Source organism: Penicillium hordei (genome assembly GCF_028827395.1).
Source record: "Penicillium hordei strain IBT 12815 chromosome Unknown utg000005l_segment0_segment0, whole genome shotgun sequence".
Taxonomy (NCBI): Eukaryota; Fungi; Ascomycota; class Eurotiomycetes; order Eurotiales; family Aspergillaceae; genus Penicillium; species Penicillium hordei.
In genome coordinates, this window is record NW_026623146.1 from 2,677,314 (window position 1) to 2,703,387 (window position 26,074).

The window sequence follows — 26,074 nt, forward strand, 5'->3', positions numbered from 1 at the left end:
ATTCTAGCGCCTTCCATGGACTATGTTTTATACACAATGGGTTGAATATGAGAAAACAAGCCAAGTCTGATTGAGAATCGGCGATTCGTCCAACGTGAGTGGTTGTCTCGAAGGTCCACGGGTGTTCGGACATTCGTCTCCTGCGGGAAGACGTCACATGGACACCTTAGGCGTCACTGTGGGTCCCCCCTTGACGTCATGGATCCTCCCCTCTTCACTTCACTGTGTCCCTACATGTCCACTCCTTTCTATACCGTTCTATGACTCGGGAGAATGGGCCCCCTTTATCCTAGGAATGTCATCGGGTTAAACAGCGGGAAAACCCAATCACTGTACGTCTACCCAATACCAAGTCGGACTTGTCCGAAAGATAACCATTCTATAGCCATAATATAGCGCGTTCATCTATCAATGGGTTGGTGGCTGTGGGTTTCTACTACAATACACAGCATGACTCCCCAATCACTGCAGGGATCGGCAGGGACCCGAGCAGGACATATCCATTCTCCATGTTGCAATTGTGACTCAGAACAAATTCGAACTCGGATAATTTCCATTGTTGCATTGCGTACAATGGACGGACCCCTTCACAGCCCCCATGTCTCCATATCTCCATATTCATGTTGTATGATGTACCGTAGGTGTTTCTACTTTCATCTAGAAGATTGCAGGTCGTACCATCCTCGGCCACCGCTAGACGCCACTGCCCCACGGCTTTGCAGTTCTAGTTCTATGATCGTTGGGATTAGCATCAGCTGCTGGAGTCAGTGGGGAGACTCGGCCATGTTGGGATTGCCACTGTTAGGCAACCTCGTTTCCGTAGGTACAATATCCAGTATGTTGTAAAGAATCGGTGGTTTGTGGTTTATACTTAGGTAGATATTTTTGATATAGGGAAGTGGATGACGAGGCGAGGCGAAAAGAAAACGGGTTATTCTAGGTAGCTCCGTTCCATATATGCTGGATGTAACTTGCAATATATGTAGATCGCTGTTTGAGAACTTCGTTCTTCCATGGGCCCGAGTGATAATTGCGATCGTAGCCCTACTTCATCCAAGGTCCCCAAAGCTCGATAAGTACAAATCGCCCAGAACGGAAATACACCACCAGAGCACAACTACATATAAACCAGAAAGGTCAGAACGCAGGGCAGAGGCAACAGACCCGACCCATATTTGAATTCGTCCTAGAAGACAATAAACCATAAGAGTAGTGAGCAACCATCCAAAAGCAGGACCAATATGCCAGTATCAAGAATTGACACGAAGTGAAAAAAAGAGAAATTGTCGCCTGGCCTTCATACAAAGTAGTAACCAGAACCAAAGAGCAAAACAATAAAGATTCTGACCAGAAACAGAAAACGAAGAGAAAGGAACATCAAAAGGTCATCAGAGGGGAATTTTTCATACGGAATCTCATTAAACACTGATATAATTACGATTATGGGCGGCGCGGCTGATGTGCTAGACGGAGGGGGGATATAGACAAGATGAAGCGCGGGGGTGAGGCCCTTTATCGATCAATTCCAAGTGAAGCCACTTTCCCCGCAAAGCGGGCGCCAGCACTTCCTCTTTTCTGGAGCTTCTCTCTGTCTTTGTCTCTGCTCTCTGCGAGAGTTGGAGTGTTTGACGAAGAGGAAGATTCCTTGCTGCGGATAGTCGGGAGTGAGCCCAGAGTATCGTTTGCAGAGGACTTTCCACCGAGCGGCGGTGGAGGCACGCTGAATGCAGATGTGCGGGCCGTCCGTTGGCTGAGGTAGAGCTTGGCTGCGGGGGAGAGAGGGATGGATGGGGGTTGTGGCGGAATCTCGGCGCCGTTTTGGACTAGCAGCTCGGCAATAGGGAACGGGATGGCTTTTGCGCTAGACCTGGCGGCGAGAGTGGTTGGTGGGGCTCCTGGGGACGCAGGATCGGCTGCGGCGAGGGCCAGGAAGGTGGCGTGGGTGTTGCGGGAGCGATCGGTTATGTTTACATTGCCACGCAGGGCGAGGCCGTAGAGGACACCTTGAATGTCGTTCTTTTTAATTGATGCGAGAAGTGTTTCATCAGATGTCGCGAAGCGAGAACGTGGCGAAGGCAGATTCTCAATGTAGGCTCGATCAACATATTTAGCGGTGATGAATTTCAACCGCTGCTCTCGTGTAGAACTGACGCTCGGCTTGAGAGATTGATCCAGAGTCGCCTCCCAAATCATGTTGCTGACGCGGTTGCCAATCTGCAGGAGAATCTCGACGATGTCGTTCGAGAAGGAATGTACATCCAGTGTGAGAGAGCGGATCTTGGATATATGCGTGCCCAGAGAGCGGTGAATTCCACTACATTCAATACAGAGAATGATTCCGAGGTTGATGGACACCCACTCAACCTTGGACGATGACCCGCAATCAGCACACCAGTTGTTGCCTTGGTCTGCATCCCGTACAACCTGCAGAAGTTTTGCAGGATTCTCTTCAAAGGTGTTACTATCATGACGGACATAGCCCGGACGCGCACCGACTGTTGTTCGGCGGATGACGCCAGCGTTGCTTCCTGAGCTAGAGTTGGAATAGGAATGGTGGCCAGACACAGATGAGCTTTTCCCCGTTAAAACGGAGCCAATATCCCGACTTGTCGTCGTATCATTCCTAGATGCGGAAGGAGGTGAAGTCTCCTGGCCTTCAACCGCACTTTGCAGTGCGTTGTTGATAGACCTGATCCAATTGGACATGTCGTCCTCGGAGGTGGCTTGGTAAATACGTTTGAACTGAGGTGTGATCACTTCAAAACAGAACCGTCGCTCCGCGTTTCGAGCTTCACGGACGGAAGCCATGCGCAGATCGATGGGGTCCATGTGTAGATCCAGCTTTTGCTTCCAGTTGCTATACTCGGATAATTTTCCTTGATCCAACACAATCCAAAATCTGACAAAAAAATTAGAAGTTTGGTTAACCATTCATGCGCTTGTACTTACTTGTGCCATGCTTGTTTGTTGATTCCCTTGGGGTCGATGTGAGACCCGGGACGGGACAGTGCCCACAGAAGGCCTTCTTTCCGCTGTTGGCCACTGGTTCGATCACATCCAAGACTGTTCTGTTCCTCAAGATCCCGGATGCCCTTGAAGCGATTCTGGCCCGCATTACCAACCACCGTCGAGTTTGACGCAGGTGGGCTGGTCACTGTGGCTGATGCAACCGATCCTGTATTTACTTGAGACGAAATCGATGAGGTATTGCTAATGACTCCTCGAATCTGGGAGCCTGTACTATCAGCCCTACCAAGATCGACCTCAGTAGAAGGACCGCCGTTGGCACTTCCAGGAGGGATAGTAGGTATACTTGTCGCACCGGCCACTACATCGGGCTCAAGATATGGGTTACTACCATTTTCCAGAGCCCGGCGCTTCTCTTCGCGCTCTGTACGCTGGAATTGGAACTCCTTGTCGGCCTGATCCACCTCGTGTATCAGGGCATCCAGCTGAGGGGTCATTCCTTCAACCTTTTTGGCGGCGGACAGGAAATTCTTGGCCTGGCAACTTGCATACTTGGTGAGATGTGAGAGAACTTCTTGCTCTTTGCGACCTCCGTGAAGATCTTGCATAAACGAAGAGTAGTCAAATCGCCTCAGTTCAAAATTCCGGCGCTTGGCCTGGTACTTTGAATCGCTCTCGGCACGCTTCTTCTCTTTCAGCGAATCCTGTCGCTGGCCCAGATACCGACTGACGTATGCATAATAGTCACGGCTCTCTTCATCCCAGTCTTTCTTTTTGGCTTCTGCTTGTTTAATATCGTTATGGTATAGCTTGACCAGAGGATCAATCACGAGTTTCTGAAGTTGCACCGTGTTGAGCTGCTCATAGTTCAAAATCTGCCGAGCGATCTTCTCGAAGTAATGATCCAACGCCGGTTGAATAGCATTTGCATTGGACGTGGATGCATCATTCAATGAGGTTAGGAACGCCTCCATGGCCTCGTTGCAATTGGCTTGCGCTAGCTGCGCGCTCTCGGCTTTCTTGAGCACCTTTTTTATTTTGCTTCGCATGTTACTTGTCTTCGACTCTAGCGCTTTCATCGTCGCACGGAACAACGGTCCGTCCTCCACTCCGCTCATCTCATCGCCTGCCCGCGAATGTGGGAGGTCCACCTTAGCTGGTGGTGGGGGAGGGGGCGCAGACGGCGGAGGTGGGGGCGGGAGAGACTTCTCCGCTGGCTCGGGCGAAATAATGGAGGGAGCCTGGTTTGATTCGGCATCGCTGTAGTGAGATAGAACAGATTGGGTTGATGAAATACGAGAGCGCGGGAAGACGGGTAACTCTAGCTTTGGCGATGAGATCAGGGGACTCGGCAAGGGACGCATGGAGTTGTGCACCCAGAAGGAAAAATGGGCGAGGGTGTTGAGGCGGTTGGTTCTTTGGTCGTAATCCAAGAAGCTGCAGCTGTTGCGCCAGCCGCCACCTTTGTCCTCTGTTACCTTCGGAGGCTTCCATCTCCATGACCATTCGAACGACACGGACGGGGTACCCCCGGTAGAGTAATCTCCGATCAGCTGGACATTAGAGTTATTCTGAAGGTTGGGGTTCGCATGGAACTCTCTTGTGATCAGATTATCCAGTTCCTTGGAGTTGGATGCGTGAGCGAAGGTGAGGCCCATGAGGTTTGTATCTGCCACCTCGGGCATAGTCGTTGAGACACCATTGACGGAGTTTGGAGCATTGCCAGTCTGTGTCTGACGAATTATAAAGGTGAAGTTGAAGATCAGCTCCTCGTCGTTTGACAGGCGTAACATGAACGTCGGGGCCGGAGCAGCGGAGGGGGTGTCGGGGTCCTGTTTTTGAGGGGTCTTGTTAGCTAGATGACCATAAATATTCAAGCTGTTGGGCACTGCGTACCTGAATATATTCGATCGGAGTATCGTCGCCGGCATCGCGCTTGGCTACGAACCTCGCCGCAGGGAACGCGTTGGGGGATAGGGTCAGAAGACGTCGTCGTGAGTTGCTTATCGTGACCGATGCGATCGAGACTATTAAAATTTCATCAGTATATCGACCAGAGTTTCCGATCCGACGTTTTGACCTACAGCGATTCTGATCCTTGAAAAACAAGTTCCCCGCATCGTCCAGGCGGCTGGCAACATTCCCCATGATGGCAAAAGGATCAGGTCACGGCGCGAGAAAGGGACCGAAGTAGCGGGACCAATTGGCCATCGACGGTCTGCGAACCTGCAGTCGGATGGCCTTTGTATTGAATCGTGCAAATGAACCAAGTAATCATTCAGTGAAGGTGTCTAAGGGATGAGAGAGAGAGCTCAAAGATATGAAGGAGGGGGCGAAATCGGATAAATGCGCAGGTAACCACTTCCCCCCGGTATAGTGTTTAGTTTAAAGCTTCTTCCTTTTTTTTTCTGATTTTGTTTCTTCATATCTATTTATATATCTGTATATAAATATATAGACTTCGTATATATAGTTTAATTATCTACTGGATTATCTCTTGGACTTATTTCGAGGGCAGTTATAACAACATTCATACTATACATCCACATACAACCATGACCATAGCCTCACTTCTGACTCAAAATGCTATAAATACATCGAAATGGACCTTCTAAATGTGAAATTTGTATTAATAGGAATAACTATACAAAACAGCGAAACAGCCTGGTATCAAAAATTATTCGTGAACGTCGTGACACTTGGTTCCAAACCAAGCATAATCGAGAATGATGAATGATACGTGGCCCCCTGAGAGACCCGAGAAAAGAAAAGAAAAGAAGAAAAGAATTAGTTAAGTCGCGAGTTGACTAGTCCCATTACTAGGGCCAGTGGTGATCGCACCAGTCGATACGGGGCGCTCGCGGGTAGAGAAGTACCGATGCTTGTGCTTGTGGTCATCGGGCTTCTCATCCGCTTCTACCCACCGCATCACCTGTCCTCGTAGATCGCGCATCTCGTGGACTCGTCGGGAAAGATCGCCTCGTTGCTTGGGTTGGCCACTGCGCTCATTGAGCTCATCCTCTTCCGAGCTGGAGATTGACAGTGAAGACGCGCTGCTTTGCTGCAAGAACGTGATCACATTGCCTGCGTTCTTCTTGAATTCACGCTGCTCGTTCTTCAGATTTCCCATTCGTTCCGCATCCGCCTGGCAGTCCAGGGTGGTAACATGGAGACCGGGGAAGTTGGAGGAGATAAATTCCTGTAGAAGTGGTAGCTTCTCTGCGTTGGGACGGTACGTTCCACTGTCATTATCAATAAACAGTTCGTAGTCCGCTGGATTGGTCGAGATGGGGATCCCTTCTTCGGTTTGTTCCAGATCCTCGCCCTCATTGCGGTCCTCATCTTCCTCCACGGGAAACTCGTCCGTCGGCACCGTGCTCGGTTCTGCGCGCTCTGTATTCTCGGCATTCTCTGCGCGTTCTGCACGCCCTTCGGGGGAGTTACGGCGATGGCGATGCTTGCGCCGCCGAAGGAAGAATTCACCCGAGTACGCAATGTAGATAGACACATCACTGTGCATGGTGTGCTTGCTCAGCATATCGATGCCAAATTCTTTGCCGGTCTCGGTGAATCGGAGTTGTCCGTCCAAGGTGAGCACGTAGGTGAAGATCCGCCCACCCTGGCCATAGTGTGCAAACTCTAAAAACTTCTGGGCGAGTTCACGGCAAGGCGTCTGGAATGACCCGTGCAAGGTAGTGCGATCGAAATTATAGATGCGCTGGTGTTGGTGGTGGAGCGCTTTGTGCAGGATACGCCCTCGTAGACTCTGCGCTTGGAACATTCCCGCCACAAATGGCTTGAACTCTACATAGCGATGGTATAGTTCTGCAGGAATGGGACCTGAGAGCTGCATCTGAATTGCTTGGAAACTATTTGAGGGTCAGAATATGAATGGCCTTAGGGGGGGGGGGAAAGGAAACAGGAAGACACACTTGTAACGACTAATCGACTTGCCACTGCCATCTTTGCTTTGAACCTGGTCCTTGATACCAGCCAGCCGTCCGATCAGAGGAGAAAAATGCTTAAACCAATGGTTGGGACCAATGGTGTAGACTTGACCCCCCTCCGTGCCAGGAGTCTTGCCGAGGCATTCGATACTGGCCACCAACCAAGACTCCTTGCGGTGACCAGTCGCAAATGCCGAAACATTAGTGAAAACGTAGACGCGCTTGCTCCCAAAGCGTTTTTTGACCTTGAAGGACTTCTCCTTGAAACCTGCCCAGTCCTCCGAGAGTGCAGTAACGTCGATGAAAGCGATTCCCAGTTTATCATCGTGATCCGCGGGGTCCTCGTCCATGACATGACATTTCAACTGAAATCCGGAAGCGGGGACATTCGCGACAATCCATTCGCATTCCCACTTGGGGTTCATGTCCTTGCGTACGGTCGGGGTGCGAAAGCGCAGGTCGGGGTCTTGTTTATGGCGGGTCGGCAGATCGACTACCATATGCGCGGAGACATAGGGGTCGGAGGAGAAACTGCCAAAATCCGCGACGGGCAAGTCCTCTGCGCGATGGAAGGTAATCTTGAGGGTGTACCCTGGTGGGGCATGGGGAATGGGAGTGGCATCAAAGCCTCCGGCAGGCTTTGACTCGTCATTCACAGTGACCCGGCGATGTATCTTGTCAGCCTTCTCGACGAATTTGGGGCCATATTTGTCGATAGGATGGACAGGCAATGACCGGGGTTGGGAGTCGTCCATGGTGTATATAGGAAACCAATCTCTTCCCCCGAGATAAGGATAAGTCCCAATTAAATAAAAAATAAAGGAGGAAAAGAAGGTGGAGAGGGAGTCCAAGCTTTTTTTCAGCCTTACAAATGAAGAACCGTGAGACAACGTACCTTGGAGGGGTCCCCTAAGGCCCTAAGAAGAAAAGATGAGCGCAGGCAGCAGAGATTATTTGTATTCTGCCAAGACTTCCAAGATTGAAGAGGGTCCTGTATGACCTCATTTGATGTCCGCCTGGTTCAGGGGAGAGAAGTCAGCCCTATATTGATTAGCTGCCTAGTGGGATGTGGATTTTTGTCTATCAAGTGACTTGGAATTAAATGCAATTGCCTAGAAGCTAAACATAGAAAAAGAGAAAAAGAGAAAAGAGAAAAAAAAGAAAAAAAAAAGAAGAAAAGAAAACCACAAGATTCTAATAGTACACATAGAAAAATAATGGTCGTAAGGTCATGGGCATCATGGGAGTAAAAAAAAAAAAAAAAAAAAAAGGGATAAGAGACCACTCCTTGCGTGAAAACTGACGAAGGTGGCGTATTAAAGGAAAGATTTTGGTTTCAGATGTCTCTACGTTCCTCGGAAGAGGAACTGCATGTCCTCCGGAGTCAGTTTCTCCAATGCTGCCGCTTGATCTTTATTCAGGGTACCTCGGATGAGGTTGGCTTTCTTCTCTTGAAGTTGAATGATTCGCGACTCAACCGAGTCCTCGATACAGAGCCGAGTGACCACACAAGGCCGCTGCTGGCCAATTCGGTGACTGCGGTCGGCGCTTTGCCATTCCGCCGCGGGATTCCACCATGGGTCGACAATGAAAACTCGGGATGCTTCCGTCAGGTTCAGTGCCACGCCACCAGCCTTCAGGGAGACTAAGAAAACCTCAACCTCGGGCTTAGTCATGAAATGCTCAATGGACTTTTGCCGCTGTGCTGGGGTCATGGATCCATCCAGCATCACGGTGTTGAACCCGGCATGGCGTAGCCGCCACTCGACCAGTTGTAGCATGGATGTGAACTGGGAGAAGATAATGGATTTAGGAGTATGGCTTTTGCTTCGCTCCTTAAAGAGTTCGTAGAGAAGCATCTCGATTTTTGTGGAGGAGGTCCAGCTCTCCATGGAGATGCGGTTGATGATGGAATTCTTCTTGACAGATTCTTCGTATTCTGCAAGAGTGGGCTGTTCCAAATCAATGGAGAGAGCGATATGGCACTGTGGGCAGTCAACATGCTTGCTATCGTCTTGGAAAGACTGGATATAGTCCTTGGCGCATTGGCGACAGAATTCATGACGGCACTGAGACCGGATGGCATCTTCTGCAGGGTCATCACAGACGCAACACACAGCAACGTTGAACCCCGCTTGCGTCTTTTTCTTCAAAATGAGATCGGGATGGTTCGCAACTTGGCGCATCTGCATGATCAATCCGAAGATGTTGGCATAGTTGTTCAACATAACACCCTCGCTCACGTAGGTATCGAATTTTCTGGTCGAGTTCGTCATGATACTACGTGAGAAATCTTGTTCGATCTCGCCGAAAAACTCATTGTGCAACGTGATACGTTTAGGTGGAAGCTCCATCGACTTCGTATGCTGGTGCTTCATGCGGCGGAGCATGATATGATCCGTGATGAGACGGAGCTTGTCGAGTCCGTCTTTGCGTTGTTGCTGGGTTTTCCCCTCGATGATGGGGTTGAGGATTTCCTTGTTGAAGATTGAAATATGCATAAATCCAGTGTGAGAGCACTCAGTACAACGTCCCTCTTTGGTCGAGGTCCACTGGAGTTGTTCGCAATCGCACTCCTTACAAAAGTAGCATGCGAATGGCTTGACTTGTAGGAAGCGTAGAAGGGAAAAGAACTCTCCAATCCGGTTCTGTACAGGTGTGCCCGATAGGCACCACTTGTAATTAGCCTCCAAGGCGAAACATGCCCTGGCAACTCCCGTGGTACGCGATTTGATACTATGCGCCTCGTCAAGAATGAGGCGGTGATAGTGCACTGCGTGTATGACACTGTCTGCTTTGACCATCGTTTCCCCACGAGAGAAGCCTTTCTCCTGCTTGCGGTGTATGGATTCGAGACTTGCGTAAGAAATCATGATGACATCGTATTTGCGAATATCAGCCCGTGTCAACTTTTTGACTTTTGGGTCGGAATTGTGATAGACCAAGACTTTCAGTTTGCCATCCGTGTATTCCTTGATCTCGGATACCCACTGCATCAAAGCGACTGGTGGGACGAGGACGAGAGTCGGGTCAGGCTGGGGGTAATCAGACATGATGAGTGAAACCGCTTGAATGGTCTTTCCCATGCCCATCTCATCGCCCAACAAACCACCCTTGTATTGAGTCTTTTCCTGTGCTATCATCCAGTTCAAACCCTCCAGTTGGAATGGTTTGAGTTTCCGAGTGATGGAGACAGGTTGCGTGGCTTCCATTGGCTGGATAATCGGTTGTGCTTTGAGCGTATCCCACATGGTGGCAATTTTAGGATGTTTGCTCACCAGCTTCTTTCGGTCTTTGTCTACCTAGGTGATGGTCAGTCATGCAAAGGCATAAACGCACGCGGGGAAAGAACCCGACTTACCCGGCGAGCTTTCCGCTGCTCTTCCCAGGTTGGAGGCAGATCTGCTTCAGAGTCGTGAAGATCGTCATTGAGGCCCTCCCCCGAAGGACTGGGAGATCTGCCCTCCAGGGGATCCTCCGAGGTATCCGAATAAGCGTCAGAATCAAGTCCCGGTGGCTCAGAGCTCAACGGAGAGAAGGGCACCGGTCTAGAATCTGGGTCCGAGTCGTATTCCAAGTGTTCATCAATGAATTTGTCTATAGGCAAACGTTGTTCTGTTGTCGCGCGTGGATATTCGTATTCCTCCATTTGAAGGGCATGGGCCAGAGCGGTGTCGGAAGCCTCAGGATCGGTTTGGATAGACAGAGCACCCGTCCGCCGTTTTACCGTCCTTTTTTTGAACGCATGAGCTAGTGGAACATCAGAGGCATCATCATCCTCAGCTAGTGTGGCTGCGGATCGTTTCCTTCCTCTTTGAGAAGTTCCTAGGGATAATGCGCTCGACTGTAGTTTCTTCACGCGATCAGCGGCGTTGACACGCGCCGAGGTCTTTATCGCAATCTTGGTGTCGGGTTCAGTAACTGCAGCACCAACGCTAGTAGCTGGGGTACTATAGCCCGTAGACAGATTCCCAAGCGGACTCCGAGAATTGGAGTCACTAGGAGACTCATTTTTCATGGGCACCACCACCGCAATTCCGCCCGAAGCAGAATTGTCCTGTGCCACCGAGTCCGATAGACCGATATACTCATCTTCATCTGCCTCGGAATCTTGGATGACGCGGCGAGATCGAGAAAGGGATGAACCACCGGCTCGCAGAGGTCCTGATCGACTTGATCGACGGAGAGGGGATGAATTCCTCAATGACGTTTCACTTAATTGTGAGTCATCTTCTGAATCAGGGATTGTGGTTCTGGGTCTTAGATTGCGCCTCATGTTGAAGCCGAGCGGATAGAGAGGTGGAATGGCAGAATGACAGCTTTGAATTGGAGGTGTGTGAAGCTATAACGATGGATCATATTAGCTGAGTTTGGAAAGCACATGGGGGAGTGACAGAGTTGTACCTAGAAGAGCGCGACTTCACTTGTTTATGTTATGAATATGCGGGTAGTTGCTAAAGAGGAGACGAGATGGAAAATGGGATAAGACGAGAAATTAGAGCTGAAAATCAAAGGAGATTAAGGAGACGAGACGAGACGAGACGAGAGAAAGAGAACAGAGAAGAAATGAAGTCGGGAAGGCAGCAGGGTGCCTGGACCAGAAATTTTCCTCGGAATCTCCCGATTTTCCCTTCTCAGTTCCTCGTGTTTTTTTTTTAAAGTGGCAAATCTTATATCACTCTCATCAATAGGAATCATCAAAAGATCTCTCTTTTCATTACTCTGTGCCATCTCCATCCCCCCATATTCCCCCATATCTTCCCCCCGTGTCTTATCTGAGAGATAAGACCGCGTTAAGTGAAACGCGAAATCGCCACGAGTGCAGTGACCCGGGATTTGGAGCCTCACTTTACTCTCCCTACTTCCAAATATGTGAGTCCTATCCATTATATGTAAATGATGTTTAAACTGACATTAAAAGGACGGGAAGGAGACGGGCAAGGCAACCAAGACAGCCAACTCAGCCTCGACAGCCAACTCAGCCTCAGGGCATTCGGGGCCCGTATGTTTTGCTTCCCTTTCCTTTCACCGTATCACTACAGAGACTAACTGCAACTCTAGACGCTCTGCCTTGACTGACTATCTTGCTGTATGTTGGTTTTAATTTACATAGTGTGACTTGACTGACTTGTTTTTAGTCAAATAATATCTCAGCCCAGCAAATTCGTGATGATTGGGACCGCCGGCAAGCCGAGGCACAGCGCCAGCCTGACCAAACTGAACAAGAACCATCCAACCCACTCGAAGAATCTAGGTCTCCATCGGTCTTGGAGTCACCCGAGGACCCGGTCAAAAAGCGCAAGCGCCAGCAAGCCATTGCAAGGATCAAAAATAGCAAGGAGTTTGCTAAACGCAAGGCTCGCTTTAGTGGCGATTACGACGATGAGGAAGACGACGATTCCCTTGCGCTCAAGATCCATGAAGAAAAGAATCGACCCCAACCCGGTCAGCTTGCAAACTGCGAGATCTGCGACAAGCGTTTCACCGTAACTCCCTACAGCAAGGCCGGCCCGAACGGAGGCTTGCTTTGCGTTGATTGCTCTAAAAAGCAACGCGCCGATGAGAAAAAGCCCCCGGCCAAGAAACGTGCCCCTGGAATTGGACGACGTCAAAACCAAGCTAATCTACTTGATGGGCTGACTCCTCATGGCACTCAGAGTCTGCTGGAAACCTGCATCAAGGTATGTCCATGGAATTTAACATTAAAAAGCTCCAGCAATGCCCAAGGAGTGCTAATTATTTTCTAGAAAGTGGCAGATTATATCCATGACATCGAGGACTTCGGTGATTTGCCTCCATCATTGCTGTTACGTCTCAGTCAGATCTTATCTAGAAGGCGGGCCGTGACTTCACGCACCTTGGATCTGTTCTTACGACCTCAATACACATCCATTGACCTGTTCGATTGTGCTAGTAAGTCAGAGTTATCGCCTCTCTTTGAAACAAAGTCTAATCAGTGGCTAGAACTCGACACGGATGATTACCACAAGATCCTGGCCTCCATGCCTCGTCTAACAAGGGTCAACCTTCGGTTTACCACTCCAATGAAGGACCCGATTTTCTACTATATGATGGAGCGTGATATGGAGATCAAAGATCTCCATCTGGATGGGCCCAACCTTGTGACCGATGCCTGTTGGCGCCAACTTTTCATGAAACTTGGTCATCGTTTCCTGAGCGTCAAACTGTGGAACCTGGATTCTGCCTTTGATAACGAAACCGCTCGAGTGATGTGCCTTCAATGCCCCAACCTTCAACGACTAAAGCTGAAGTTTTTACACAAAATCGACAATGATATGCTTGAGGGGATTTCGACGCTCAAGTCCCTTCAGCATTTGTCGCTGCGTTTTCTGGACGAGATCGAGACCAAGACTGAACCTCTCCTTCAAATTATGAGTAATATTGGTCCTCAGCTAGAAACCCTCTCTTTGGAAGAATTCCAGTCTGCCGATGATCGACTCTTGCAGCATATTCATGAACATTGCCGTCATTTAACCAAGCTTCGTCTTACCCTCAACTCGACCTTCACCGATAAAGGGTTAGCCGCATTCTTCACAGGCTGGTCTAATCCGGCTCTTACCTATGTGGACTTGAACTCACTCCGGGACGTGGACATGACGAATCCCGACGGTCCAGAGGAGCCTATTGGGCTTGCATCCGATGGCTTCATTGCGCTTATGGAACATTCGGGCTCGAAAATTCAACACTTGAACATCGCGTCGTGCCGTCACGTTTCATACAAAGCGTTCGAACAGGTTTTCGCAGAAGGCAAAATGTATCCCAATCTCAAATATCTTGACATTTCATTTAGCACTGTCGTGGACGACTACCTCGCGCAATGCATCTTCCGGTGCTGCCCAGCCCTTCAGAGACTGGTTGTCTTTGCTTGCTTTAAGATTCGCGACGTCCATATCCCCAGGGGAGTTGCTCTGATCGGTACTGTGGGAGCGACTATTAAAATCGACGGAATCACCCAGACCGAGACAATTTGAGTGACGCTACGCTGGGTCCACAGAATGACTTTTTCCCCTCTATCTTTTATATGCTTTAGTGATATTACGGTCTGGGCATATGTATCTAAAACGTATTTAAAATTTGAAACAAAAGTCAGGTAAACCTGGTTTCGTTTACTTGTTTTTTGTAAATGGCAGCCTTTGTCCTTGACGTAGTATATACTCCAATATCCCGGTCCATTTGGCTGACTTTCTGGCATTGGGGATATATCGAAAACACATCGGCACCCGACTGTCATTAACAACATCCACGGTCATTGGACAATTTCTTTATCGAGTACTTAATCCTTATTTGGGTGGGAACGATCTTAGTTCCACGATAGAATATCGTATCAAAGCTAGTTTCACAATGCCTTTCTCAAATGAAAGCCAGTGTCTTGATCCCGATCAGAGGTCCTGAGGGCTTCAAAGACTAAAAAGGTGAATTGACAAAGACACTTGCAATGGCAGATTCGATAGCTTCCTGTGACGATACCGACTGATACGTTTTTAGGTATCTTGTACTCATCTACAAATTGCGAGGCCATATACAAATGAAACCCTAGTAGATCACATTTAAAAGGATTACGAGATCGTTATAGACACCTCCCCTTATGGATATACGAATTTCTTGGGACTTTGCTGAATCATTCATACAGGAGACTTCATTCAATATCATATATATACGCCAAACACCATAATTTATGTAACCATAGTCCATATACCCAAGAAAATCCAACTCAATTAACAAAATCCATGATCTTTATGCCATCCGCTTGCCAATCTCACTCTGCCAGTTTCGGGTCCTCTCAAATCCATTGGAGGCAGTCTGGTAGTCGAGCATCGCCTGGTAGACCTCCTCCTGGGTGTTTAGTACGAAAGGTCCATACTGAACAACCTTCTGGTCCAGAGGCTGGCCAGCCACAAGGAAGATACGAGAATCTTTTTCAGCATTATCCGGGACGGAGAGTTCAACAAAGTCGCCCTTCTGCTCGAATTCGACGTTTGTGAATTCCTTCACGAGGCGAGTGGAATCGTTCGAGCCAAAGACAGTCTCACCAGCTAAAGTGTAGGCAAATGAGTTCCATCCCTGCGGCAGGGACTGCGAGATACGACCGCCAGGCTTGATGGTGATATCCAAGATCCAGACCGGGGTGTAAGCCAAGTCGCGCACAGAGTCAACACCGTGCGACTGTCCCGAGATGACCTTAATTTCTACGCGGCCCTCATCGACTGTGGCGAGGGGAATCTCTTCAGCACGTAGATCACGGTAACGAGGCTCACAGAACTTCAGCTTCTGGGGCAGATCGACCCACAACTGCATACCGACGTTGGGGCTACCATCCTCGTTCTCGTGGGGCATCTCAGCGTGCATGATGCCACGGCCTGCAGTCATGAATTGCAAATCGCCGGGTCCAATGGTGCCTTTGTTACCGGCAAAGTCTTCGTGGTCAACACCGCCAGACAGCAAATAGGTGATGGTCTCCTGGCCGCGGTGGGGGTGGTCGGGGAAGCCGGCGCCCTTGCCAATGGTGAAGTGGTCGAGCATGAGGAAGGGGCTGAAGTTGCGGAGCTTGGCAGTTCCAATGGAACGGCGCACACGGGCGCCTGCGCCTTCTGCTTGCTCAATGGCAAGGAATGCCTGTCGGATTGCGCGAGGAACGGACATGTCTGTGATGGGGAAGACTATGGGAGTCGGGGTTTCCAGGTTGAGGTGGTTTGTCTGATTGACAATGTTTTTTGTCTCGAGGTACTTTGACAGGCTAGGAGCTTGTTGTTGGATGAATGTGAGGAAAGAGTCTTTGAGAGAGTCTTTGATAGAAGGGTTATAGGCAAGAAAGATTGCTGTGATGCAAATTAAAAGTGGCAGAAGTAATTTCATGGATGAGATGATGGCTATTTATATGGGAAGGGAACGATTGGAAAAAAGTAGAATGTTCTTGGAAAACAAATTCTGTCATCGTTAGTCAATCTCTCATAAATAACTCTTTGTACGGAGTAGTATCCTGTGCATCATCCATAATGCTTTGCAAGACATCAGTCAGCTCGGATCGGCCAATGAAATGGCTTGGCTTTATTACCAACATCCCCGTCAGCACCCGCTAAGCAAATACTAACCATATGTGGTTTAGCATAGGTACCTGATAAATCAGGTACTAATGATGAGCTCAGCATTTCAAATCAGGTGACCTGGAAATTGGAGGATCTATAAGCTACGAGTAATTCTGCGGATATAAAGTACGGATATATATGTGTTATAGATTTAATACAATCTGAATCTAGATATTAGCCCATATTCATGTCATAAATAACTATTTCTGTGCATTTTACAATGTACATCTGCCTCTTAAATGTTCGAAGTACACCAGTACAGCTGAACATAGATTAGTGGTTATCAGATAAGGCCACGGAGCAGCTGCCGCTCTCCACTGCCAAACCTGACATGCGAGGACTGCCTACTGGGTACAACATAGGCTTTTGATTCATTCCAGCCTGGGAAAATTGTTTGATTCTGTCTTTATATAATTCCACTGATACCCATAAGTGATTGATTTACATGACAAACCTTTACCATTGCCGAATTGAAGCTTCTTGCGACAAGCGCCTTTCGCGGGGAAGCTTCAGGCTACCTGACTTCCACCCCTAGACTCCACTGTCATCCTTGGTTCACTGCGTTCTAAACTGATCTATTCAAAAGAGATGGGTCACCCGGCAAGCCTGACACCGTGGCTGGTGTTAGCATGTGCTGTGTCCAGCGTGTGGGCAAATAAAAAGCCATTCAACATCAATGACGATATCCTAGCCTATCCCCAGGTAGGTGGATCTAATTTTGCACTAATTTGAAGCAAGACTAACGTTGGATATTACTCAAAGTATCAAGTCACATTCCCCGAGGAGTATGTGCTTGAATCTCACGCCGAAGCACTGCTCCAATCCCAGGCCAGCCCCAGCGCCAATGACCAGAACAATCCCCAAGTTTACATGGGCAAGGATACAGCGGACTCCACCGACCAGCCCGAGGATGTGAATAGATTATCATTCACCTATGAAGAAATGATACTTGAGGACCGGCGACTCCTCTGCCAGATCCCACGTGTCGCGAACGATGACCATAATACAACGAGAGACAAGGAGAATAGCAAGGCTGAGGAGCAGAAGGAACTAGCTCGGGCAACAGATCGTGGTCTGGAACTATTACGTGAAATGGAAGGGAAGTGCATGTACTATTTCTCTGGCTGGTGGTCCTACTCCTTCTGTTATCAGAAGCAGATCAAGCAGTTCCATGCGCTCCCCGCTGGTCGTGGTGTCCCCAACTACCCACCCATTGAAGACACCCAGACACATTCATTCGTGCTGGGAAGATTTATTGGCGACAAGGGCGAGGAAGAAAAACCATCTGCCAAAACAGATGTGGCAGAGCTTCACACAAAGGGTGGCTCGCGGTACTTGGTCCAGCACCTGCGTGGCGGGACCAAGTGTGATCTGACGGGGCGCGAGCGCAAGGTTGAAGTGCAGTTCCACTGTCACCCACAATCGACAGATCACATCGGTTGGATCAAGGAGCTCACCACGTGCTCTTACCTAATGGTGATATATACCCCTCGTCTATGTGACGACGTTGCTTTCATGCCACCACGGCAGGATGAGATACACACTATCGAGTGCCGTGAAATCCTGATGCCCGACGAAGTCACCGAATGGGAGGCTATCAAAGAGTGGTACATGACCAACCAACTAGCCGATGCTGCTACAGATGCGGATGCTGATGTCGCCCAATCCGAACTCCCGATTATCGGAGGAATCGAAGTCGGAGGTCGTAAACTTGTTGGCATGGAGGGCAAGGTAATTGAAAAAGGACGTGTGGCATCCGCAGGCGAGGAACGGGTGGAGGTGGTTGCGAAGCGCGAGAATGGCGAGATTCGGAAAACGTCCAAGCAGGTTCTGAAAAAGTATGATATCGACCCGGAAAAACTGGAAGAGATGAAGAATCTACTGGAAGAAGAAGCAGATGGCAAAGACTGGACGCTGGAGGTTGTGGAAAGCAATGGCATGATCAAATTCCAAGGCGTCCTTGATGAAGACGAGGAAGACACTTGGAACGACAAGCCATCTTCAGAGAAACAAGCTGAAAACAAGGCGTCTGAAAGTTCCGCTGGTCAAAAGCCCAAACAGGAAAAAGAGTCGGCCGAAAAGAAAAAGCAATCCTCAAACAAGCCCGAAAATGAGGGCAGTGAGGAGACCTTTAAGGATGAACTATGAGCTTGTATAGTAGATCTTGTACATTTTGATATTTCCATTTTTTTCAAGCCTCATATGAATGATATCGTGTTTTTCACAGACAATACTACTGCTACTTATTCTAAACTTTGTGTAAAGTAATACCTGATATGAATTTACCTGGGTATTGCATTCAATTCATTTGCCTTGGAAGAATGTAGTATGTAGACGGGATTTGTCTCGTGCTCCGCATATAACTATGTACACTTTGTGGAATTTACGCACCTTAGTCCTAGACAACTTTAGGCTAAGAAGCCTCATAGGGTTAGATGCAGTCAATTTAACTTCAATTCCACACAATCTCAAGGCTATACTAATCAAGAGAGGATAAAACAATAAAACAGTGATATACTGTCGCCCGTAGATGTACGTCAGTTGCCCCAGCTGCGGAGCCGGCGCTTTTAAATAGAAAAGTAGGTTACCGGAGAATTAAGAGAATTAAGAGAATCCAAATACAAATGATGGCAAGAAAAGGAACTCCCAAAGATTAGCAAAAGCATTCAATTGAAGAGAATGTTCAAAAAAGCACCCATAAGCAACGAGGCAACGTGACTGTAAACTCCCTAATCGCCTGGCCCACCTTCCCGCCCTCTCCCTCTCTCTCCCTAATCTAACCTCCACCTTTTCTTCTTCTTTCTCCCCTCTCTCAATCCCTTGCGCCTAGATCGTTTTATCTACCTCTCCGTTATCTCATTCGCATCCGACTTACCCTGCTCCGCGATCTAAGGAGCGCCAAGGCTGACCGATCAACGGCGTCCCCAATTACACCCAGTCTCCCCCCCAACTACATCACTGCGAAATCTAGAGCTGGCACGTTGACACGCTGCCAATTGCAGCAGACTGTCGTCATAATTGATCGGTGCCGTCGGATCACGATTTATTTCCAATATGGGTTTCATCGGTGTCTACTCGGCTGTGTACGACTACCAGCCACAGGGAGCCGGCGAACTCGAGATTCACGAAGGCGACCTCCTTTACATCTTGGAAAAGAATACGGATGATGACTGGTGGAGGGCTAAAAAGAAGGCTAGCCGGGAGGATGAAGACGAACCTGAAGGCCTAGTCCCCAACAACTATGTCGAAGAGGTGAGTCTCCGCCGATGGAATGCATCCGCGCAGCCATTCGTTGCATGAACAATTGCTGACATTAGATGAAATAGGCACCACCAGCGCACAAAGCCACAGCCCTCTTCGATTACACGCGACAGACCGACGAGGAGGTTTCCTTCTCAGAAGATGCTGAGCTGATGGTTTATGATACTTCGGATCCGGATTGGACGTTGGTTGGATATAACTCGGAGTATGGATTTGCGCCGTCGAATTACATCGAAATCATCGAGGATACTTCCGATGCAACAACTGCCCCTCCGCCTTCTACCCGAGCCGAGCCTGCCGCGCCGACGCTTCCGCAGCGGCCGACGCAGACTGCTCCGGAAGAAACTGAGGCATCGCCCGCCGGCTCTCCGGTTGATATGTCTCATAACCCCGCTGCTGCTGCGATCGCCAGTATCATTCACAAGCAGCATGCCCCTACGGGCGCACCTGCCGAGACAACTAGAGATGAGCCCCCGCCACCCAGTCTTCCGGTCCGGCCGTCGTACGATCAAGCAGAGGAGCGTGAGGAGTCTCCGCCGCCTAGTCTGCCGCGTCGACCACCCTCAGAACATGCGTCCCCGCCTATGAACCGTTATTCGCCTGACCCAACTCCACCCCCCCGTCCTCGGCAGACGGCGCCTGCCATGGGTCAGGATGGAACACGGGTCAAAGCATCTCCCCCTTACAACCGGGCAGGTGAGATGACGCCTCGGTCACCTTCCGGCTATCATATCTACAACATCAATGAGATGGTTGAAGTTATGGGCAAGAGAAAGAAGATGCCGACTACATTGGGAATCAACATGGCTACTGGAATCATCTTCATTTCTCCCGAGGGTGATGATCGGCAGAAAGAATGGACTGCGGAGAAACTCACTCATTACTCCATCGAAGGCAAGCATGTCTTTATCGATCTTATCCGGCCTAGCAAGAGCATCGATTTCCATGCAGGTGCCAAAGATACTGCTCACGAGATTGCAGCGGCACTTGGTGAGATCGCCGGTGCCTACCGGGCAGAAGGGTTACGCGAGGTGCTCGAGGCGGGAGAAGGCGGTGGTCCAAAGAAGGGCCAGATCCTGTATGACTTCATGGCGCAAGGCGATGATGAAGTTACAGTAGCCGTGGGAGACGAGGTCATCGTCCTTGATGATACCAAGTCCGAAGAGTGGTGGATGGTGCGACGATTGAAGAACAACAAGGAGGGTGTTGTTCCCAGCAGCTATGTCGAAGTCACAGGGTTGATACCCAAGGCGCCACCAATGCCTAACGAACCAGGCCTGTCGAGCGTGGAAAAGAACCGGATGGAGGAGATGCGGCTGTCCAAACTTGCGCTGGGCAAGTCACGGACGGACTCGATGGATTCATCGGACCGTCACAGCAAGCGCGACAGCAAGATCAAGTCGAAGCCTGATCCGACTAAAGTACGAAAGTGGACGGATCGGACCAAGGACTTCACAGTGGAAGCCCAGTTCATAGGTCTCCAGGATGGCAAAATCCAGCTTCATAAGGTGAACGGTATCAAGATTGCCGTCCCTGTCTCGAAGATGTCTGTTGAAGATCTCGAGCATGTGGAGAAGGTCGCCGGTGTTTCGCTGGATGAGGACAAACCTCTTTCAAGCATCCGACCTCGGGTTTCCGTTAACAAAGATTCCAAATCCGGGGCTTCCAAGTCTGGGGCCTCTGTGCAGCGTTCCGACTACGATTGGTTTGACTTCTTCCTTAAGGCTGGTGTTGGGCCACATCGCTGTGAGCGATATGCACAATCCTTTAACAAAGATGCGATTGACGAATCTGTGCTGCCTGACATCACATCTGAAATCCTTCAGAATTTAGGTCTAAACCAGGGCGATACCTTGCGAGTGATGAAGGTTTTGGATGCTAAATATGGCCGTACCCCGGACAAATCCAAGCCTCGAAACGTCAGTTTCGGCGGCGAGGAATACATTGGAAATGGCGAGGACGGAGGGCAAGGTGGCCTGTTTTCCGGACCCGGTGGTGTGCTGCGTAACAACACTCGCAGGGGCAGACCGACACCCAACGTCCAAGCCGGAGAGGTTGATCCCAAAGCGTTCGGACAGGGAGACGAACCTAAATCACCAGATAGCTCGGCGAGCCCACCACCCCCTGCGGCAGCTGAAAAGCCTGCTGCAACCGGATTTGAAGATGATGCTTGGGAGGTGAAGCAGCCGAAGCAGCCTGCTAGGCCATCTGCAGTTGCCACTCCGACCCCACCGCCCGCAGCAGCTCAGGTTCCTCAGCCAACAGGGGCAATGGCGGATCTGACTTTGCTCCAAACTCCATTGCAACCGACACCGGCTCAGCCTACTGCACAGCCTGCCCCGCCCATGCCTGCTTTACAGCCACAAGCCACTGCCGTGCAACCACCAGCTGCACAACAGGCTCAGCAAACCGGTGCTACTCCCAGCTTGTTTGCGCAAGTGGCACAGATCGGACAGCATCAACAAGGTTTCAGCCCTCAGCAGACTGGGTTCCAAGCACAGGCTAGGCAACGTCCTCAGGCCCCTCAGGTAGTTGGACAAAACTCACTTCTACCTCCGCCTCCGCCTCCCCAGCGCCCACTGTCCGCGCCTCAAAACTTTTCGCAACAGCAAAACTCCTTTGGTCCTCCTCCATTGCAGGCTCAACTGACAGGCCTCCCCCAGACGGGCCCTCCTGTTGCCCCCCCTGGCCAAAGTCTAAGTGAAATAAGCCAGCAGCGTTACCAAGCAATGCAGCCGCAAGCGACAGGATTTATGGGTCAAAACCAATACCAGAACGCCTTGATGCCGCAGCCAACAGCGTTTACTCCCCAGTCACAATTCGGTATCCAGCAGCAGCAGCAGCAGCCGTTTAGTGTTATGGCCCCTCAACAAACTGGGTTCCAAGGACTTGGGCCGCAGCCCACAGGCTTTGGTGGATATGGGCAATTCCAACAACCAATGCAGACCGGTATCAACTCTGTTCTTCCTCCTGCACTGCAACCGCAACCCACTGGTGTCAATGGCTACGGCAACCAATCCTATACATCTCCGCCCCCAGTGCCGCCAATTCCCCAGCAACCAACAGTCACTCCTCTGTCGCCACAGAAGACCGGTCCGCCTCCCTCCATCAGATTTGGTGTCAAGCCAGATGGCCCCAAGAAGCTTGAGCCACAGCCGACTGGACTCAGAGCCAACCTTTCGCAAGCTAGTAAGTGTTTTTTTCATACTATTACAGGTGATAGAAGCAACAGAAACTAACACGATCAACAGCCCCCAATAATCCGTTCGGCTTCTAATCTGCTTTCTGCGTTCGCCCATACTAAACTGGCGTATATAATCCTGATTTCCGGCAATTCTCCCTATGTTGCCCTGAAGTTTTGCTCATTCTGAGGCCGGGATGTCATTTTCACATATCGCAGCTTGTCCTTTCGAACCAGTGCGCTTGGAATAAACACGTGTACATATCATGACCCTGGTCCCCGTTTTGACGCAGCGCGTATCGAAGCTCATGCCACGAATCCTCTTCCTCTTTCCCCCTTGCAAACTTCCCGCACTTAGCGAGCTATCCATATTCTTTCCCTGTGCTCTGTGACAGATCTGGTCATGCCCCCCATATCCTGCATGTTTCATTGTCTCTAGCTTACTGTCATATAAATCTGTCTATGGTGATGCTCATTGTGTGGATGTCCTCTCTTTCTCCGTTTCATTTTGTCGCTTGGATGTTCACTTTTTTTGCTCTTGTTCTCTCCCTGGTTACCAACTCATACATAATCCATGGAGTTATCAGTATTTAGCCTGGTCTACTTACTCCATGAAGTATATATTTCTAGGCACCGCTACCCAGATCGAAGTCCTTCCAGTAATGTGAACATAAGTATATCATGACTTAAAATGTGGCCATTTCCTTTCTTATCTCTCAGCCTCACATAACATATGCGTGATTTAGCCATCAAAAGGAAGATTCACGAAGCATCAGTGATCCCGCTCAGAAGGGGTTGTTTTATTACAATCCGAATATAAACAGAGTCCGAATATAGCCTGTAGCTGGGTCATACAAGCTCCTGGAACCCCCGAAGCTAGGACATCTACATCGGTGGATATCAGGGTTTCCTGTACGCGATGGCTGTGAAATACAGCTCTGAGCCACGTAGCAAGCTCCCTCCATTCAAACCCCCCGAAGTCGGTCTGGTAATCCGTCAATGTAGCCTCAATGCGGGCTAGCTGCTGTCGAGATTCTGCAGTACCCAAGGCAACGACGAGACATGGTACGGCATAAGCAGCACCAATTGGACGGTAACAGGAAGCCAACTCCGCCTCGTTGATGATTCTCTCGCAAAAAAAGCTTGACTCTGTGGCGAGCACAGTGTTTTCTAGATCCAGTACGCGGAGAATAGTGTTTAGAAGAAGTGCTAAAGCAATGACCACGGTATATGCTGCTCGATGGCGCGATCGTCGACCATGGACCAGGGAGGACAGGCCGGCGGGTTCAATGAGGTGGTCTAGATATGAGTAGATATTCTGTGCGTCTTCTTGAAGCTTCGTATATGCTGCGGTGATCTCGGGAATATGAGAGTGTGGGTGGTGAAGGTATTCCGGGAACTTTGAAAGCGATAGTAGAGTCATGGTTGATCGTGGTATACTATCCGGGGCTGAGGAGAAGCCTTGCTGGACGAGAGCCACCAAGTCGTTCCAGAAACTTGGAGCCATTTGAACTCGCGGATTGCATATTCCGTCCAGGATCTGGTGGGATTAGTGAAGTAGCGAGGTTCATATTTGGAAAGCTTTACATACCACCGGCACACTCAACGTGACGATTAAGTCTCTTTCGAATTCACTTTTGTAGCTAGAGATATCTACCATCTTGAGTAAATGTGCGATGGCTGTCCCATGGCTTACTGATTGCTTCTCGTACTTCCCAAGCCAAGCCTAAACAACCGAGCTCAGCATGGAAGATCGAAGAGACCTAAATTAGAATCATACCTGACAGATTGAGATGAGATAAATAGCACAGAGGGTATGTGGCGATCGAATCTCAACTGGATTGTCCAGAGATTGCCGTAATGCCTTTACGGATTTCCCAAACCCCATCAACGCGTCACGGGGAACTTCTTTACCACGCACACTATGGAGAAAGGGGTGTGAAGAGACCAAAGCCTCCGCGGCAGCATCCAACACTGCACTTTCTCCGAGTCGTCTGGGAAGATCCTTGAGAAAGGAGCCATAAAACGAGATATCAAAGCGAATATCGCTTATCTCCAGAGTTCCGATGAACCGATTGGCTAGTGGATTGCAAGGGGCTTGCGAAATGATATTCAAATTCGATCGAACTCGAATTGCTTTCTCTTTGGCTTTGGGTCTTGGTGTTGATTTGACATTCTTGAATTGATACCGCTGCTGCCCGCTTCCTTCACAAGGTACCTTAAGCCTGAGGCACCGTGAGCAGGGTTGTTGTTCGTCACACTATGTTCATCAGCATTGATATTCGACAATTCCGTGACAAGTAAAGTAAATACCTTCTTTTTCGCTTTTCGACAGGCATCGCACCCTTTACTGGATGGGACCCCTGGCATGTTGCATGTGATGTTGTGGGCGCAAGGTGATACTCGAACTCGAAAAAGGGGGGAAAAGGCAGAACGATAAGGATCAAGACCCTTGTCGATGTCAGAAAACGGCGTGTAGTATATGACGTCTCCGAAGTTGAGCACAGCCGGAGAACACAGACCCGCCCAGCGCACCCTTTTCCCCATTTGGCCAATGATAGACATCTGCCAAGACCTTCGAGTCTGTTTCAAAAGGATGTGTTTGCTCAAAATAAACTATGAGAGGTTCGAGTTCCTATCTTCGTGGTGTAATTGACATTAAAAGGGACAACGTGGATCAGATGGCCAACTGTGGAATCGAGAATGCTCTTGATTTCCTCGCCATTTCCTGCTGGTTTTCTGATGTCGAAGACGGCCAGCGTGTGTGGGGCAACTATGAGAAAGATCGAAGTTTCAGCAATCGAACGCTCAGGGCAAACTCTTCGACCGAAACCGAAGCTCACGTCTCCCGGATCAAGAGCACCTGATTCGGAAAGGAACTGTTCGGGTTCGAAATCCCAGGGGTTGGGATATATCGTCGGGTCATTGTTGAACGACCTAGATATCCGCTAGCACAGCAGAGGTGGTACATAGATATGTATGGATGATAGTACCATGTATTCGGTACAATGATTGCATTGTTGGGAACCAAATAACCATTAATGATATCGTCTTCGTCCGTTCGGTGAGGGATGCCCAAGGGTGTGACAGTAAGCCATTTGGTAGCTTCTTTGACAATAGCATTCACATAGGGCAGCCTTTCCCGACCGGTTGCCGATAGTAAAGTAGGCTTGCCAAACAACTTATTCATCTCGACTTGGGCTGTGCGTTGAAACATCCGGGGACAGTATCATTGCCAGAACAATTCGATGAGACCATTGAATTTAGCCAGAGATTCTCGCCTTCCGATGACTCCGGTGATTGCGCGACGGTAGGCTCGAAGAATCGGCGTGTTGCCTTGACTTGGTACTAACTTGCCACATCCAGGTCTTTGGATGCCATTTCATTTAGAATATATCGAGAACGGGGGATGATTGGGACTCAAACGTACAGTTCACCGGCAAAGACGAGGTGCGGTCGTGAGGAACTCAAAGAGGAGAAGTGCGATAAAGTATACTCATATCACATCACATGCATCCTTTTCCCGATTTGGTCATTTTGGTGCGCTCTGAAATTCGACCAACGCCACGACAAGATGTAAAAAAATTGAATCCATTCGCCCTTGGGGGTATATA

At 49.4% G+C, this 26,074-nt stretch overlaps 8 protein-coding genes across 8 annotated transcripts; 3 read left to right on the plus strand and 5 right to left on the minus strand.

Moving 5' to 3' along the window:
- Positions 1–1,512: 1,512 nt before the first annotated feature.
- Positions 1,513–5,115, minus strand: N7537_009938 (putative ARF GTPase activator (Csx2); the record flags this gene model as incomplete). Its single annotated transcript, XM_056900992.1, has 4 exons — positions 1,513–2,899; positions 2,950–4,799; positions 4,864–4,994; positions 5,052–5,115. 4 exons carry the CDS (start codon positions 5,113–5,115, stop codon positions 1,513–1,515), a joined length of 3,432 nt encoding a protein of 1,143 aa, XP_056749660.1.
- Positions 5,116–5,758: 643 nt separating this feature from the next.
- On the minus strand, positions 5,759–7,669 carry N7537_009939 (C2 domain protein; the record flags this gene model as incomplete). Its single annotated transcript, XM_056900993.1, has 2 exons — positions 5,759–6,836; positions 6,900–7,669. The coding sequence occupies 2 exons, from the start codon at positions 7,667–7,669 to the stop codon at positions 5,759–5,761; spliced, it is 1,848 nt and encodes a 615-aa protein (XP_056749661.1).
- A 591-nt stretch (positions 7,670–8,260) lies between these two features.
- On the minus strand, positions 8,261–11,190 carry N7537_009940 (DNA repair protein RAD16; the record flags this gene model as incomplete). The annotated part of the gene is made up of 2 exons (XM_056900994.1): positions 8,261–10,216; positions 10,276–11,190. 2 exons carry the CDS (start codon positions 11,188–11,190, stop codon positions 8,261–8,263), a joined length of 2,871 nt encoding a protein of 956 aa, XP_056749662.1.
- A 646-nt stretch (positions 11,191–11,836) lies between these two features.
- On the plus strand, positions 11,837–13,906 carry rad7 (uncharacterized protein; the record flags this gene model as incomplete). The annotated part of the gene is made up of 5 exons (XM_056900995.1): positions 11,837–11,916; positions 11,976–12,003; positions 12,053–12,595; positions 12,662–12,827; positions 12,879–13,906. Coding segments are annotated over 5 exons (1,845 nt in total), but the record flags the coding sequence as incomplete, so codon positions are not given.
- Positions 13,907–14,669: 763 nt separating this feature from the next.
- On the minus strand, positions 14,670–15,788 carry N7537_009942 (pirin family protein; the record flags this gene model as incomplete). Its single annotated transcript, XM_056900996.1, has 1 exon — positions 14,670–15,788. The coding sequence occupies one exon, from the start codon at positions 15,786–15,788 to the stop codon at positions 14,670–14,672; it is 1,119 nt and encodes a 372-aa protein (XP_056749664.1).
- An 818-nt stretch (positions 15,789–16,606) lies between these two features.
- Positions 16,607–18,166, plus strand: N7537_009943 (PRKCSH domain-containing protein; the record flags this gene model as incomplete). Its single annotated transcript, XM_056900997.1, has 2 exons — positions 16,607–16,720; positions 16,781–18,166. 2 exons carry the CDS (start codon positions 16,607–16,609, stop codon positions 18,164–18,166), a joined length of 1,500 nt encoding a protein of 499 aa, XP_056749665.1.
- Positions 18,167–19,072: 906 nt separating this feature from the next.
- On the plus strand, positions 19,073–22,602 carry N7537_009944 (cytoskeletal protein-binding protein SLA1; the record flags this gene model as incomplete). The annotated part of the gene is made up of 3 exons (XM_056900998.1): positions 19,073–19,270; positions 19,345–22,468; positions 22,531–22,602. 3 exons carry the CDS (start codon positions 19,073–19,075, stop codon positions 22,554–22,556), a joined length of 3,348 nt encoding a protein of 1,115 aa, XP_056749666.1. The 3' UTR covers positions 22,557–22,602.
- A 714-nt stretch (positions 22,603–23,316) lies between these two features.
- N7537_009945 (Zn(II)2Cys6 transcription factor domain-containing protein) lies at positions 23,317–25,650 on the minus strand (the record flags this gene model as incomplete). The annotated part of the gene is made up of 6 exons (XM_056900999.1): positions 23,317–24,000; positions 24,052–24,186; positions 24,241–24,720; positions 24,774–24,949; positions 25,078–25,397; positions 25,454–25,650. Coding segments are annotated over 6 exons (1,992 nt in total), but the record flags the coding sequence as incomplete, so codon positions are not given.
- Positions 25,651–26,074: the final 424 nt, after the last annotated feature.